The sequence below is a fragment of the Parasteatoda tepidariorum genome, chromosome 2 (assembly GCF_982258835.1).
Source record: "Parasteatoda tepidariorum strain Cologne lab strain chromosome 2, Ptep-v5.0, whole genome shotgun sequence".
In the NCBI taxonomy this organism is placed as follows: domain Eukaryota; kingdom Metazoa; phylum Arthropoda; class Arachnida; order Araneae; family Theridiidae; genus Parasteatoda; species Parasteatoda tepidariorum.
The window spans coordinates 72,834,293-72,849,415 of record NC_141756.1 but is presented as its reverse complement, the minus strand read 5'-3'; the positions used below and the strand labels follow the sequence as shown (position 1 = coordinate 72,849,415).

At 28.5% G+C, this 15,123-nt stretch overlaps 1 protein-coding gene across 1 annotated transcript; it reads right to left on the bottom strand.

Annotated features, from left to right (window-relative positions):
- Positions 1 to 7,369: 7,369 nt before the first annotated feature.
- LOC107453575 (NPC intracellular cholesterol transporter 2 homolog a-like) lies at positions 7,370 to 14,842 on the bottom strand. Its single transcript, XM_043041632.3, has 4 exons — positions 14,707 to 14,842; positions 10,440 to 10,550; positions 9,090 to 9,265; positions 7,370 to 7,525 (listed from the first exon to the last, which is right to left on the bottom strand). The coding sequence occupies exons 1-4, from the start codon at positions 14,777 to 14,779 to the stop codon at positions 7,442 to 7,444; spliced, it is 444 nt and encodes a 147-aa protein (XP_042897566.1). The 5' UTR covers positions 14,780 to 14,842; the 3' UTR covers positions 7,370 to 7,441.
- Positions 14,843 to 15,123: the final 281 nt, after the last annotated feature.

Sequence of the window (15,123 nt, the reverse complement as noted above, 5' to 3'; positions counted from 1 at the left end):
AACAGATGGCTTCACATGAATCATGTTATCGTGAAATTGGAATGAGATTAAAAGTAGCGCTGTGATGGATTAGCAGGACATCTGATACTTCACAGATACTTTCTGAATTCGAAAGCTTTGGGATTTATCTTTTATTTATAAGGATTTATCATGAGTAAATGTATTTCTAGGCGTCTTATCTAGTAGCATGTTACTTAAAAAAACAATGTGGAAAAGACGGAAAAAAATTTATATTTCCTCAAAATTAACAAATAATGAAAGCATTTGTTATGTAGAATTCGATGCTGTGAAATAATTTTAGTTATATAGAGAAGAACATCTGTTTATACGATGTACACACAACGAAAAATAAATTCACAAATTTATAATTAAATGCAAAAAAATTACGCAGTAGAAAATAACATATATGTTTTTTACATACTGAAAACAATTTGTATAAGCGTAGAAAATTTGACAGAGACGAAGAGTGAATGTTTCCATAGGGGTCTATATAAAATCATAAGTATAAATACTTACTGAATACCTGTTTTTTTTGGCTTGGGGTGAAAAAAAAGAAAATAGCACTATTGAACAATTTTGTTGCTGCATTTATACAAATATTTGATCCTGTTGAATTCGAGTGAGGGCATTTCAAATCTGAAATTAGTTTTATTTCTAAAACTACAGATTTTCTTAGTCATTTTTAATCTTTTGGTTTTGGGCGAAATGTAAAATTTGAAGAACGTTTTATGTATTTCACGGTTAGCGTAAATATTGCAATAAACTTTTAGGGGAGTTAGGATTATCCTCAGGATTACTATTTCATGTTCCCAATCTATTCACAATTCCCGGAAATCTCTTCGTACGTGGCTGGATGTGCTTCCTAATTATGACCTGTTCAGAAGCTTACATGGAAACAGTATAAAATAGGGAAACATCCCTAGTAGCGTCTGACGACATTATTGCGCATGGGTTCCAATGCAATTTTAATCCTGATGATGCGCCGTAGTCTCCCGAGAAGTTTTTCATAGCATTTGTGCGACCCCAGTTACATATAATGTTTTTGACAATACGCATTTCGACAAAAAATTGACTAAAAATGGAATTGAAGAAATTGAAACTGGAAAAGAAAAACTGATTGGATATTTGAAATCAAAATATCCAAGATATGTTAAAAATTCTAATGAAAATTTTTTTTTTACATTCTAATCAATCCATCAGTACTATACTGCTACCCTGATGAATCCTAGAAAACAATGCGCAAGAAGGAAAAACATATGTCAAAAGTAATAAAATTAAGATAAATATACTATTATTATTTGTTGTCCTTCACGTTATTATATTAAGCAAAACACGTTTTTTGTATTTCCTCCTGTAAAAACAAAAATTAAGGATATTCAGTTTCGGTTCGGCCTGACGCCAGATAATACTTAAGACCTACTTATGCTAGTCAAATTTTATCATAATCAAGCAATTTTCTTTTTCGTTTTTTTATGATTATTATGAGAAGCTGCAAAAAAATCTCTTTTAACAGTATCTGCAATAAAACTATCACATTAGCCATAATATCAGTAGAACTTATTACCTAAATTAATTAAGTATAATGGGCCTGAAAAAAAGTATGGCGATTTTTTTTACATTTTTACAACTATTTATATTTTCTTTCAATTAAATCTGTTTATAAATTTTATAGGTTTACAGTAATACATTTTACAGGGATAACTATGAACAAAATAAACACAAGGTTTCATCATAATTGGATACCGGCAAATGATGTAATCGTGCTTATGACCATATGGAGCATAAGCAAACTGCAACAAATTTTTCAGATGCACAAATACAGGTATAGGACAAAATAATAGGAACACCTGTACCAGAGTTGGCCGTTGATTACAGTAATCGATTACAACTGTAATTGATTACAGATAATTACAGCTATGTAATCAATTACTTGTAATCACGATTACAAATAATCAATTACTTGTAATCGCGATTACAACTTTCAAAAAATTTTGATTACAGCTGTAATCATGATTACAATTTTGATTACAGTAATCAATTACTTGTAATCATGATTCCAAGTAATTGCGATTACAAGTAATCACAACAAAAACGATTACGAGTAATTATGATTACAAGTAAACAAAATATATGAGTACATGTAATCATGATTACATGTAATTTGATTACATGTAATTGTGATTACTTGTAATCAAACTATACGATTACAAGTTATTACGATTGTATACTATAGTCAAATTTTTTATGTAAGTATTCATGTGTTTACATATTTTTATGTACATAGAATGTACGCACGCATGAACGTACAATTTACGATTCCTATACATTCAATGTATGCGCAAACGTTGTTTGTACGTACAATATTCATAATTATATTGTAATATACTTAATGCAATGCGCATATGCTTAGTACATATAATTATGCATTTATGATACATGTTAGTTTGTACAAAAAGGCAATGTTTTGTATCTTTGTATACATAGGCAATGCATGTACGAACGTATATGAAAATAATGTTTATGCGCTTGCATGCGTTTATGTACTTAAGTACATATATTGTATAAATTTAGAATAATAGCACGTATATACAATGTACTTATGCATATAAAACTGAACGTATTTACGTACAATATATAAGAATGTTATTTAAAGGTGCAATATATGCACATAGTTGCGTAAATAAAATGCGTACATGTATACATGCATATTTACATGTACATCGATATATGTGCACGCAAAGTATGTACTTATGTACAACTTACGTATGTACTTGTATAACTACATACTTTGTTAATACTTATGAGCATGTAATGCATGGATGTACAAACAAATAGTTATATGCACAATGTACGCATGTACATACAACGTATACATGTACATAATTACAAGTAATGTACAAATACATGCGTACATTTAAATATATGTAATTACAATATGCACATACATTGTGCATACATCAAAAAAATTTATATGAGTAAAGTTATTAAAATTTGTTTTAAAATTTATTCTAAGGCATATGAAACTCGACCTCATATTTTTTAGAAAGCAAACGATAATTTTATTTTGAATTTCTAAATATTAATTCCACACATAACATTTACCGTTTTTCTTACCATTTAAAAAATTTCTATGAATCATGCATTATGCTATTAAAAAAATAAATCTGTATTGTCAAACATTTCAGGAAAATACCTGAAAATTATTTTTTATTCAGAGAATTTCAAAATGATACAGAACGATTAAAGCTGAAAATTAAATTTAAATATCGTTTGATTTTGTCATTTAACTTGCTTGAGTCATTAAAAGTTAACTTACATGCGTTTTATTTATTGCATTGTACACATATTTAGACATAAATGTAATGCACATATGTATTCGTGTAACTTATGTACGCATGTACAATGTATGTACATACATTCATGTATTGTACGTGCATATATAGTACATATGGATATGCATACATAGAACATACGTGTATTGTACCTGTGTGGATACATTCATTGGACATATATACATTGCACCATATGCATAGATAGGGATAGCATGCATGTGCACATGTAAAATTTGTACGAAAGAATTATGCCCAATACATTTATGCACATATGTACTGTATATGTGCGCAAATATGTACATTATATGAACATTATATGTTCATTTCATCATATGTACATTATATGAATATACATCTGTACGCTATATGTATATACATCTGTACAATATATGCATCTCAAATGTGTATATGTACGTACGTTATGCGTGTCGAATGCATGTATGAATATATGTAAAATATAAATACGCCCAATGTACGTCCAATCGAACACAAATGTATTATGCGTATTTGGATACATACATTGATCATGAACATATTATGTATATGTACATAAATACACTGGACATGTATATCATGTTCATGTATACATACATATATTGTACATCCTACAGATATACCTACATTGTACATGCATATATATATTATACTGTTCATAAATAAATTGCACATGCATGCATGGGACATACATTGTACAGACAATGTATGTATGTTCGTACAAACACAAGTACTTGTATATACATGCGTACATGAGCATAGATATTCATTTTACCTACACAAATATTTGCATAAAATGCATATATTCATTGTGTTTAAATGTACATGTCTACATTGTTTGCACCTACATACGTAATTATTATCTATATACATACGTACATATATTTTATACCTACAATATAAGTGTATGTACATGTGTGCGAAACTAAAATGTCTGAACATATGCACTAGATAAAATCATATGTACATGCATTTTAGTTACATTCATTTGTACGTATACAAATACGTATAAAATGCAGTACATGTTAATACGCGCAAAATGTATCATTATAAAATACATTCTACTATCTACTGTAAAATATAATCATTTATAAGAATATAATAGTCTTCTAATCGTGTATTTAGATTACATGTAATCATAATTACTTGTAATCAAATTGCATGTAATCACGATTACATGTAATCATATATTTTGATTACTTGTAATCATAATTACTCGTAATCGTTTTTGTTGTCACTACTTGTAATCGCAATTACTTGGAATCATGATTACAAGTAATTGATTACTTAATCAAAATTGTAATCATGATTACAGCTGTAATCAAAATTTTTTGAAAGTTGTAATCATGATTACAAGTAATTGATTACTGTAATCGACTATGTAATCATGATTACAGCTGTAATCAAACTTTGTAATCACGATTACAAGTAATTGATTACTGTAATCAATATTGTAATCATGATTACAGCTGTAATCAAAATTTTTGAAAATTGTAATCATGATTACAAGTAATTGATTACTGTAATCAAAAATTTAATCGATTACATTTTTAGTCAACTCTGACCTGTACATAGTACCACTATGCGCAGGTGTTCCTATTATTTTGTCCTATACCTGCATATATATATATTCCTTGAAAATCTCAAAAATATTTTAGGCCCTTACTAGTTCTTGAATGATTTTAGATCTTATAAGTGAAAATTATAATTTGAAAGCTGCAAAATACATACGTTTATTTAATTATGACTAGAAGAAATGCATTTTCTGATATAGATTGTCGCATATTGTTTACTATTCTTGGTCAATAATTGAATTGAATATTTGACCTTTATCCAACGCAATTTGATATCTGACCGTAAGGAATAGCTTTTAAGGATATGTACATTTTTAGCAAGTTGCATGGCATTTGTAAATAAGTTTCCATCTGGTACGCATTATTTTTGGTAAATAAGTTTCCCTTTAAGTTTTGGTATTATAAGTTTCCCTCTGCTACATTATCTGGTACACATTGCTAGTTCTTACAGGCTATTTTTATTGAACCACTTTTTCCTTTAAAAGCATGTAATTTCATACTTGAATTGAAGGAGCGAGAATGGCCTCTAATAAATTTCCGAAAAAATTTTAATGACAGTAAAATTTCTATTTAATATTTGATTATAGAACACACGTTAAGAACATGAGAGAAAAACAGTAATTGTCCATGAGAGCTCATTCTTTAGTTCTAATTTTAAGATTTGAGATTTGTTCAGGAGTTAACATACTGTTGAAATCGTAAAATTAAAGTATACATGAATATCACTATAATTTATTTATATTTCTGAGAAATTTAAACAAAATCCAAATTTTGATGTCGAGAGAAAATAAAAATTTAAAATCGGGTTGGACAAGAACCTTATTTCACTCCAAAAATTATTTTCTCTCAGGTCCAGTCGTCTTTTTTACTATGATTTTTTTCGATTTGTCTACGCATGGACTGGAACCGTTTTTTCCCAGCAAAGCCTATCTTCAAAGAGTAATAACTTTCAGTGAACAAATTTTTCTACTTTATTGATTTGTCAAAACTTAAAAATCCTCAAATCACCACAGATGGTTACCCAATCGTTGTTTTTTGAAAAAATGGATACAAACCGTTCTTCACAATTCGTCTTTGTATTAAAGAGATGCTATAAACAAGTAAATTTTTAAAAATTATTTGTTTGCAATAAAATTTATTTCCCAAAGTTCTTAGAAAAAAACTTCAAAGACACAAAAATTATGTATCTGAACATTTGTTTTGAATTTCACAATGCTCTTTTCTTGTTGCATTTTTAAAATGAGACTGGTTTCACAGTGTTGTTCAAAGAAAAAAAATAATACCCCTTTACTATGATTCTCAGATTAGTAGCATTTGGAAGGTTGAAATGTAGAACACAAACTTATGATTAGTTTACTTGTTTTAGAATTTTGGATAGCGCTTAGTTCTATTCTGCCACATGATTTATTGATTTATTGCCATATGCTTATATACCATAAACTTTGTAATTATTTACTCAGTTCAGTTTTATGTCTTTGCTCTTTATGCATTTTTTGTTAACTGCAGTTCTTTCATAATTGATATGTGTTTAATTTTTTAGTTCCTTAACATCATCATTTGAACGAATTGTCTTTATATGTCAAATATTTTAATCATAATTACTGAAATTTAAAAGCGGAGTATCACTTGTAAGCATTCATTCCTACCTGTATAAGCAGTGAAAGAAAGTATTTTAAGAGTTAGCAGATTTTGCCTGATGTAATGACTGATACTGTTTAAAAATCAAATTTCAGTATTTTTGTAATATCTCCATTGTGGATTAAAAATTTGAAATTTAACTGTGCTATTCAAGCTCGGAGGGAAAAAATGTTCGTGGACTAAGCAATATTTTATTATACACAGTCCAGTCACATTAATGTGACCACATGTCAAAAGCGTTAACCAGGCTTCTGCTGTGGAGGCCCATGCGCAGCAATTTTTGCTGAGCCGCTGTTGAGGATACACTCTTGGTAGTCCTTTTTTCATATGGGCGGTCAGTTGCTCAACAGTTGCACATATATTTTCCCGAACGCATCTTCTTAGCCTTCGTTCGTCTCTGTCATCTATAGCCCGTGGTGCACTACATGTGCCACGCCACTGACTTTGGATAGTGCCATTTTGCCATGAACGGTATACTTTTACCACGGCGGCACGCGAACAGTTCACAAAATTAGCAGTTTCCGAAATTCTTCCACCTTTGGCCCGAAACCCAATAATCATGGACCCAATAATCCCCTTTTGGACGTCGGATAAATCGCTGCGTTTCTACATTACGCAAACGATTGAAATGCTTTCCGAAGCCATAGGACATCCTTTATATACACTCCACTTAAATGTGCTGCCACCTGCCTTCTGTGATTGGTTACTTCACGTTGACGTGGAAAGTAGGGGGTGGTCACATTAATGTGACTGCACTGTGTAAATTATTACTTAGATATTCAAAAAAATACCATCACGGAAGAGTTTAACATATTTTTGTTTATTTTTGAAGAATATTTATCATAATTAGCCAAAAAATCTAAATATTGATAAAAAGCATTTTTTAATCTCGTAAATTTAAAATTACACAACTTTTACTGGTAAGAGAACGCAGACAACATCCTTATTCTTGTCATCCTTGAGTTGCCATTTGACATCAGCTCGTAGCTAAAAAAATAAAAAATGATAACGTTTTAACAAAGGTCTTCCTTCATTATTACAAATTAAGTTTAAAATTATTCGGTTTTTAATATTTTGTTTTTTAAATTATTTTTTTGTTGCTTAAATTAATTAATTTTAAAAAAGGATTTATTTAATATTTTTTAAAAAAATTGATTTTGTTAAATTTTTAAATAGATTGTATATTTTAATAACCGTTACTGTAATCTCAATATAACAGATCATTACTCATTGTTCGCATAATTTACAACATAACGACGACAGTAATTCCTTCTAATCGTGGTGTAGGAAAAAGTATATTTATTATGAATAATATTCGAGAACGTTCGAAGTTCACGAAGAGAATAATTTTGGTAAAATTACCGTACTGTATGGTTATAACAGTTCAGTTAAAAAAAAGGAAGAAAAAAAAACAACGTAATTCTACATTTAAAAAGCGAAATAAATGGAATTTTAGCCATTCATTTGATATTTTTTCTTCTAATATGGTAACAAATTGCTGGAAATTCTAGTTTTAATAATTACAGTTCTTATTACCACATTATTATAACCGTGGTTAAACAGACGACCCAATTTTTTGGAGGGTTTACGATTGCTAATGTTCAGTTCCATAGCCGTGCAATTTTGAACCCAATGCAGAAGACAAGGGAACTCCTGGAGAAAATATTGAGAGAAATTTGCTTTCTTGGAGGACTTTTTGAGGGAACTTACCCACATTTGTGTCTCGTGGAGAGGAAGACCACGAGAACCTTCCACCATTTGCTTGACGGCAAAGGGACTCTAACGTATGATCCGTGTAACACCGAGGATATTTCAAAAAATGGTTTTACGCCAATAAAATGGTTTTTACGCCACTTAAGGAGTACCGGTAGTTTGAGTGGCGGTACTCTTTATCATCAACAATTTTACAGGAATCCATTAATTCTAACTACAAAATCTATTATTATTGGAACATGTGACGGGAAAAAATCTGATATACCGTTTTTACACAGTAATAATCACAGTAAAATCACTGAATCATTCTAATGAAATGAACATTACAGCAAAAATTCGGCAATAATATTTTATTGAAAAATGGGCTTTGCAGATGATGTACTATATCGTAATTTGATCCAGAGTTTTTATGCTGACCACTGGAAATTTATTTACAGATGGAGAAAAAAATTGTTTACGTATGGGGATTACTTAGAAAACGATGAGTCCTATTCGGATTCAGATATATAAGAAATGGGGTTACGTCTCATGTGTTATCGGGTGAATAATGAAAGTCTTATTTAAAGTATCGTTAACAACGAGCTGTTTACATCAGACTCATATGATCTGCAATGTTGCAGAAGGGACTCCGTTGTAATCTTGGCAGTCATTCAGCATTGAACTTAACCCGGAAGGAAAGATAACTTTTGGAAAAAAAAACTCACCATCGAGGAGTACCCTTGGGGCCTGTTTTTTCAGTAATATAAAAAAAAATCTGCAAAGGGACCCATACTTTTTCCAGCCAGGCACTAATATATTTTTGCTCACATTTATTTTAATACATAACTGCAAAACTTACTGTAGGATAGTTATCACGAACTTCAATATCATATGAATATGTATAACTTTCTCCATTTTTAATAGGGCATTCAATATCACTGTGTTCACATGCATTTGCATTAGGAAGAGGAAATGGCATAGCTACTCCATTAATAATTCCATTAAGTACAGCTCTCAGTCTTTTGCTGGCAGTTACTGAAAAGAAAATTCAAAACCAATGTAAATTTTTGAGATTACAACTTCGAGTAGAATAAAAATATGGAAATATGGTATGTTTCCATGTGCACCATATGGAAATATGGTATAATTCTACATTCTCATTCAGAGAAGCAATAGCATAACTTCTAGGTTTATGCCATTCATTATTTGCGAACAGAAAATCTTTTTAATCGTTACAAAGCTTACAATAGGTCTTGTTTTAGGAAAATGTAAGGTGTTCCTTTCCTGTGAATCCTTGCTCTTCAGCAGGTATTTAATTAAATTTCACTTAATAGTGAAATTTAAAAAAAATGAGTTCATATTCTTAAAAATCAAGTACTTTACTCTTTTGCACATGCATGAATTTTTTAAAAATTTTCACTTTTTTTATTAAAAAAAAAGCGCAGTTGCTCAAGTGAACTTTTCTAGCACAATTCCCCATCTGTTAAATTTAACACGATAATACTAGAAAAAAAGAGAATGAACAGTTTCCAAGTCATGAAACATTTAAAAAAAAGGTTTTATTTTTTATTTCCGAAGAATATGTTCGACCTATCTCGTTAAAATTTTAAGTTTCGTAATTTTAAGTGACATATAATGAATGACGTATATATTTTTTCATGCTTCGAGTAAAAAAAAATATCGATCCTTTTTAAATTAAATAGTAATAAAAATATGTATTAAAATAAAAATTATATTTGGATGCGAAAGTCTTGAAGTTATGTTATTAATTAGTTTGATAGCCTATGCATTTTAATACTTTGCGAAACATGCATGTAGTAAAAATAACATAAGCGAGCTTAGAATTTTCGACTGACGAAACTATTGTTATTGTTACAATAGTATGTTTTGTTACATACATATAAACCATTGCTAAAGTGTTACATTTTTCAGAGAATGACTACTTGGACTGTAAATTATTTGGCTTCATATTATGAAATATCTTTTGTTGTGAAATTTTAAGAGGGAAAAATTATGTTTTGGGCATTTTTTCTTGAGGTTTTAAATGTCAATTTGAGATGTTCCTTTTATATTTTTAATTCCATTTAATTTCGAATTACCTAAATTCATAGAAAACTTTTTCTCTTTATGCTATTCTGCGCCACTCAATTCGTTATATTACAAGCTACAATGTTGCGCATTGAAAGATATATGTACTTAATATACTTACAAGACTCAAATTTTACTTCATAATTGTAAGTTTCTCCTCTCTTTAATTCGCATATATCTTCATCTTCACACCCAGTCATTTTGACAGAAACAATTTTTCCTGTTTTCGATCCTAAAAAAGTAAAAGTTGTAAGAATAACTCGATCAATAAAAAAATTGCTTTAATGTAAAAAATTTCTTTACTTTAAAACTCGTGAAAGAAACACATTAGGGCTACAAAATTGATACATTATATTCAGTAAAAGTTCTTTAATGCAGAATAAGCTTTTTTTGAAAAATGAACTAAAAGACTGTAATTTAACGCCTATAAGTTCAAATTAAACAGTTTTCAATACTTCGAAATACTTGAAATCTAGAAATTATCAAATCAGAAAGTTATCACATGTTAATCACTTACAATGGACTTAGAATAGAAAACGTCACTACGTTTAATACAGATAAAGAAAAATTTAAAAAAAATATTCCCTTTTTTCCGATTTTTTATATTTTCCTTCAAATTTTAAAATATAATTTAAAAATATTTTATTTTTTGATAATTTTCCTGCTTCGTTAAAAATTTATATATTTTTTCCATGTTTTCCTTGTATTTTAAACTTATTACATGGGTTCCCATGTAATGGCAGCTTATGTGCACTAAAATAATTTCTTGTACAGTAATAATTTTATAAATAGGAATAAATAAATCAAGTGAGTTGGAGATAACAACAATATGGTCACCAAGAGTCGCGATGGCTCAGGGGATAGAGCGTTCGCCTTCCAACGTGGTGAGCCGTGTTCGAATCCCACCTATGGCTTGTCAAAACGAATCTGCATCCGGCTTGTACCAACCAGAATGCTGATGTGAAATATCCTTACCGGTAGACGGATCGTGGGTTAGAGTCCCTTTGCCGTCAGGCTAACCGTGAGTAGTTCTCGTGGTCTTCCTCTCCATGTAACGCAAATGCGGGTTAGTTCCATCAAAGAAGTCATCCACGATGGCAAATTTCTCCCAATACTTGATCCAGGAGTTCCCCTGACCATTAGTCATAACCCAGTCGTAAACCCAGAAATTGGGTCGGTTGTTCAGCGACGGTTATAAAATAAAATATAAAATATGGTCACCATTCCATTAACACTAGGCTTCCAAACCTGACTGCATTTTGAGCGACAGCCATCAAATTGATGGCTGTTCTTGAGACATAGTTTGTTGTGTAGTTGTAGAGATAATTCAAATACTTTAGAACGTTTTTTTTTTTAATTTCATAAGTAATATAATTTAATGCACATTTATTAATGCACATTTATTAATAAAATTTAAGGCATACCTTTAAGAGAGATTGCTTGCTATTTTTATTCAACTTCAAAATGAAAAATTTGGAGACATAAAGATTTCTCAAAGTATGTTTTTTTTTTCAAATTAAATTGATCCACGAAATTTTAAAATGATTATTGTAACTATTTCTATAGTTCAGTTGAAAAAAAAAAGACTTATGAATAACACTTGTAAAATAAAAATTATGAATTAAACTAAAGAAATATTACATACTTTAATAATAATAAAATACTTTTATTATTAAAGTATGTAATGTATATAATGTATATAATGTATATAATGTATATAATGTATATAATGTATATAATGTATATAATGTATGTAATATATGTAATATATATAATGTAATGTATATATCATTAAAACTTATGTTTTTATTGTTATCCCGTATTCTTTCATGTTTGATTGCATTTATATTTTAATATATTTGATTTTCCATAATGATGATAAGACTCGGTAGTTTTCATTTCGCCTCATTCTTTTACTATTATAATAATTCGCAAAACGCAATAAGAAATTTACAAAAATGAGAAATTTGATTTTATTTGATACATACTTCTCTTGGGAAGAGTATGTGATATCTATTAACTCGCTCAGTCTTAGAGCTTGAACTACTCTTACCATTTTAATGAAAATTAAGTAAGTTCTCATCCTCTATTCTAACTTCATATAGGTTTCTCAAAAGCCACATAATTATAGATCACGTTCAAATTTTAATTAATCACGGAAATACAAAACATGTTATAAGATGCTGTTAAATTACAGCAAACAAATCTTTTTTCAATTATAGCTGCTGCTGAAAAGATATTTCATTCACTAAGAAAAAAAGTATGGTTAAAACTGCCAGAATACGGTTAACTATGGTGTTTAGAAATGGGTTTTATGGGATCATCAAAAATCTCGTATTCAAATTTCCTTGTAAATAAATTTTTACCGAAGCATTGTGTTAATGAGTTTGATAAAGTTTTATTTAAAATATGTTTTTATAATATGTGATAAAATCTGGTAAATGTGGTAAAATTCTGATACCTTGGATCATGGCGCAAAACCTATTTATTCGGTGAAATTTACTTTTCAGTTTTGTATTTTTTACTTTTGTATTTTTTACTACTTTTATTGTCTGGTAATACCATTTCAACTAAAAATTTTCAAATGAATAGTATAAATACTGAATATTTAAGTTTTAGTTATCAGAGTTATGTTTTGTTCAATTCAAAATGCGATTAGCATTCCTTTTACCAGATTTAATAATTTCAAAATTTGTTTCTCCGTCTGTTTGTCATGATAGTATAATTGTTTAAATACAAGAACTTATCATATTTCTATAATTATTAATATTGTTTAATTCAAAACACTCAAATGTAAATAAAATAAAATTATTTATATTTTATGATGTATGAAAATCTATGGTCTTTTTTAGTTTGAATTTTAATAAATTTTCTTTCCATTTTAAATTAATATTATATAGTTTTTTTTAAGTTGAGATTTTAAACTATTTATTCATTGCTCCAAACTCAATTAATTCCTTTTTCCAAAGCTATTAATTTAAACTATAAATCATAGTTTAGCATTTTTGCGAAATATTAATATTGAGAGTAATATTTTTAAAATGCATTATTTCTTTAAAATAAATCATCAGAGGTAAATTTAATTGTCTAATCATTCATATTTTTTTCTGCAAACAAAGTATTTTGAATTTTAAAACAAAAACTTTTTTTCAAAAAAATAGGCAATAATTTAGAAACACTTTGGGAATTCTAAAAAAATCAATTTATACGTTTTTATGATAGCCATTTTTAATTGTAATAAAATTTGCTATTTATAAGATTTCTTTTACTTTAAAGTCCAATATATTTAAATATTTCTTTTAATTTCTTTTTCAACAAATTTCAACTGTTAATCGAAGTTGAAGTGTTGTGTGAACAAAATTTTTTCTACAAAAGGTTTTAGTTGAATGTAAAATTTTAAAAAGAGTAAATGAAAACCTAACATCTTATGGGAAAGTTGGCTTATTAAATTCAAACATTTGTACAGTGAAAGCTATAGTTTAAAGACGCAAATAATTTTTATGAATGTCCGTCTTTTAATTGATGTCATAAACGTTGCATTTCATGCGTGATTTTTTTTAAAAGTTGTCTCTTGAATGTCGAATTTCTTAAGAGAGGCATGAAAAAAATGTTGATGCAAAAGAGATAATAAAAATCCTATTTACTTTCATGAACTATACATTCTTTCAGTTCGATTCCCGTACTGTTCGAATTTATTACTAGATATTCTATCTGTTGACAGTATTGTTCAAATTTATGTGTATTTGATACGTAATACCAAAGCCCCCTACTAAGTATCCCCAGTAACCATGTACTTTCTTATCACTGATATGTATTTAAATTAAATTTTTGTAACTAAATCTTTAAAGTCATAAATATATAAAAATTGAATAAAAATGAATATGCTTATTTTCGGTTAAAATTGGACAATTCTAAAACAAATGCAGTAAGAAGCAAAATTTTTCTTTTACACTCCCGCATATTTTTCGAAAAAATAAATAAATTAAATAAATAAAATTTTAAAGAAATGGAATTTTTAGTGTTCTCTCTCTGAAATATTAGGCACTGCAACACTTGCTGCCATATATAATTGTTGTTCATTATTTCATTGATCAATTCATATTCTTTTTACAGTATCAAAGTAAATATTTTGTTTGATTCTCCACCTGTATGATAAAAATATAAATTGGAATTATACTGGTACAGCAATTTACGGAAAAAATTACTTTGAAAGTTGAGAAATAGTAATTTTGAAATTTGTCTCAAATTTATTTATTTCATTGCTAACTATACTCAAAAGAAAATTGTAAAGTTGTATGTTTTAAATTGTACTTACATGTTTCTCATTGTTTATATATCTTAATCACATAATTGTTTATAAATAATTTTTATGAAAAAGTATTACTTACCACAGTCAGTATATTTAAGTCCCCATGCCAAAGGGAATAACAGAGCTGCAGACCAAATAAAGGAAGGTAACATCCTTAACTCCTAAAATACACGTTTTTAAACAATTGATAATCGAGATATTTTTGACTTTATATATATATATATAAGTGACCCGCATTTATGTTTAAATTCATAAATCTGAAGATATCATTTCCTATATGGAGGTCAATTCACTAGGAAGGAAAGTGATATGCCCTCATTAGAGAACTTTCCCACATGCCTGTTACAAAACAACTATTCTGTAGAGAAAATGTTTCTAGTCTCTTTAAAATGTCCAAATGAATTTAGAAAAATACTTTCAAAAGAGATTGCATTCTTGTTAACATATAATACTATAATATATATATATATATATATATATATATATATATATATAT

Coding starts and splice junctions, on each gene's coding strand:
- LOC107453575 (XM_043041632.3), bottom strand. CDS start 14,779: ATGTTACCTTCCTTTATTTGGTCTGCAGCTCTGTTATTCCCTTTGGCA. Junction 10,551..14,706: donor ACTTAAATATACTGACTGTG/GTAAGTAATACT, acceptor TTACTTTTTTAG/GATCGAAAACAGGAAAAATT. Junction 7,526..9,089: donor TTCGTGATAACTATCCTACA/GTAAGTTTTGCA, acceptor TTATTTTTTTAG/CTACGAGCTGATGTCAAATG.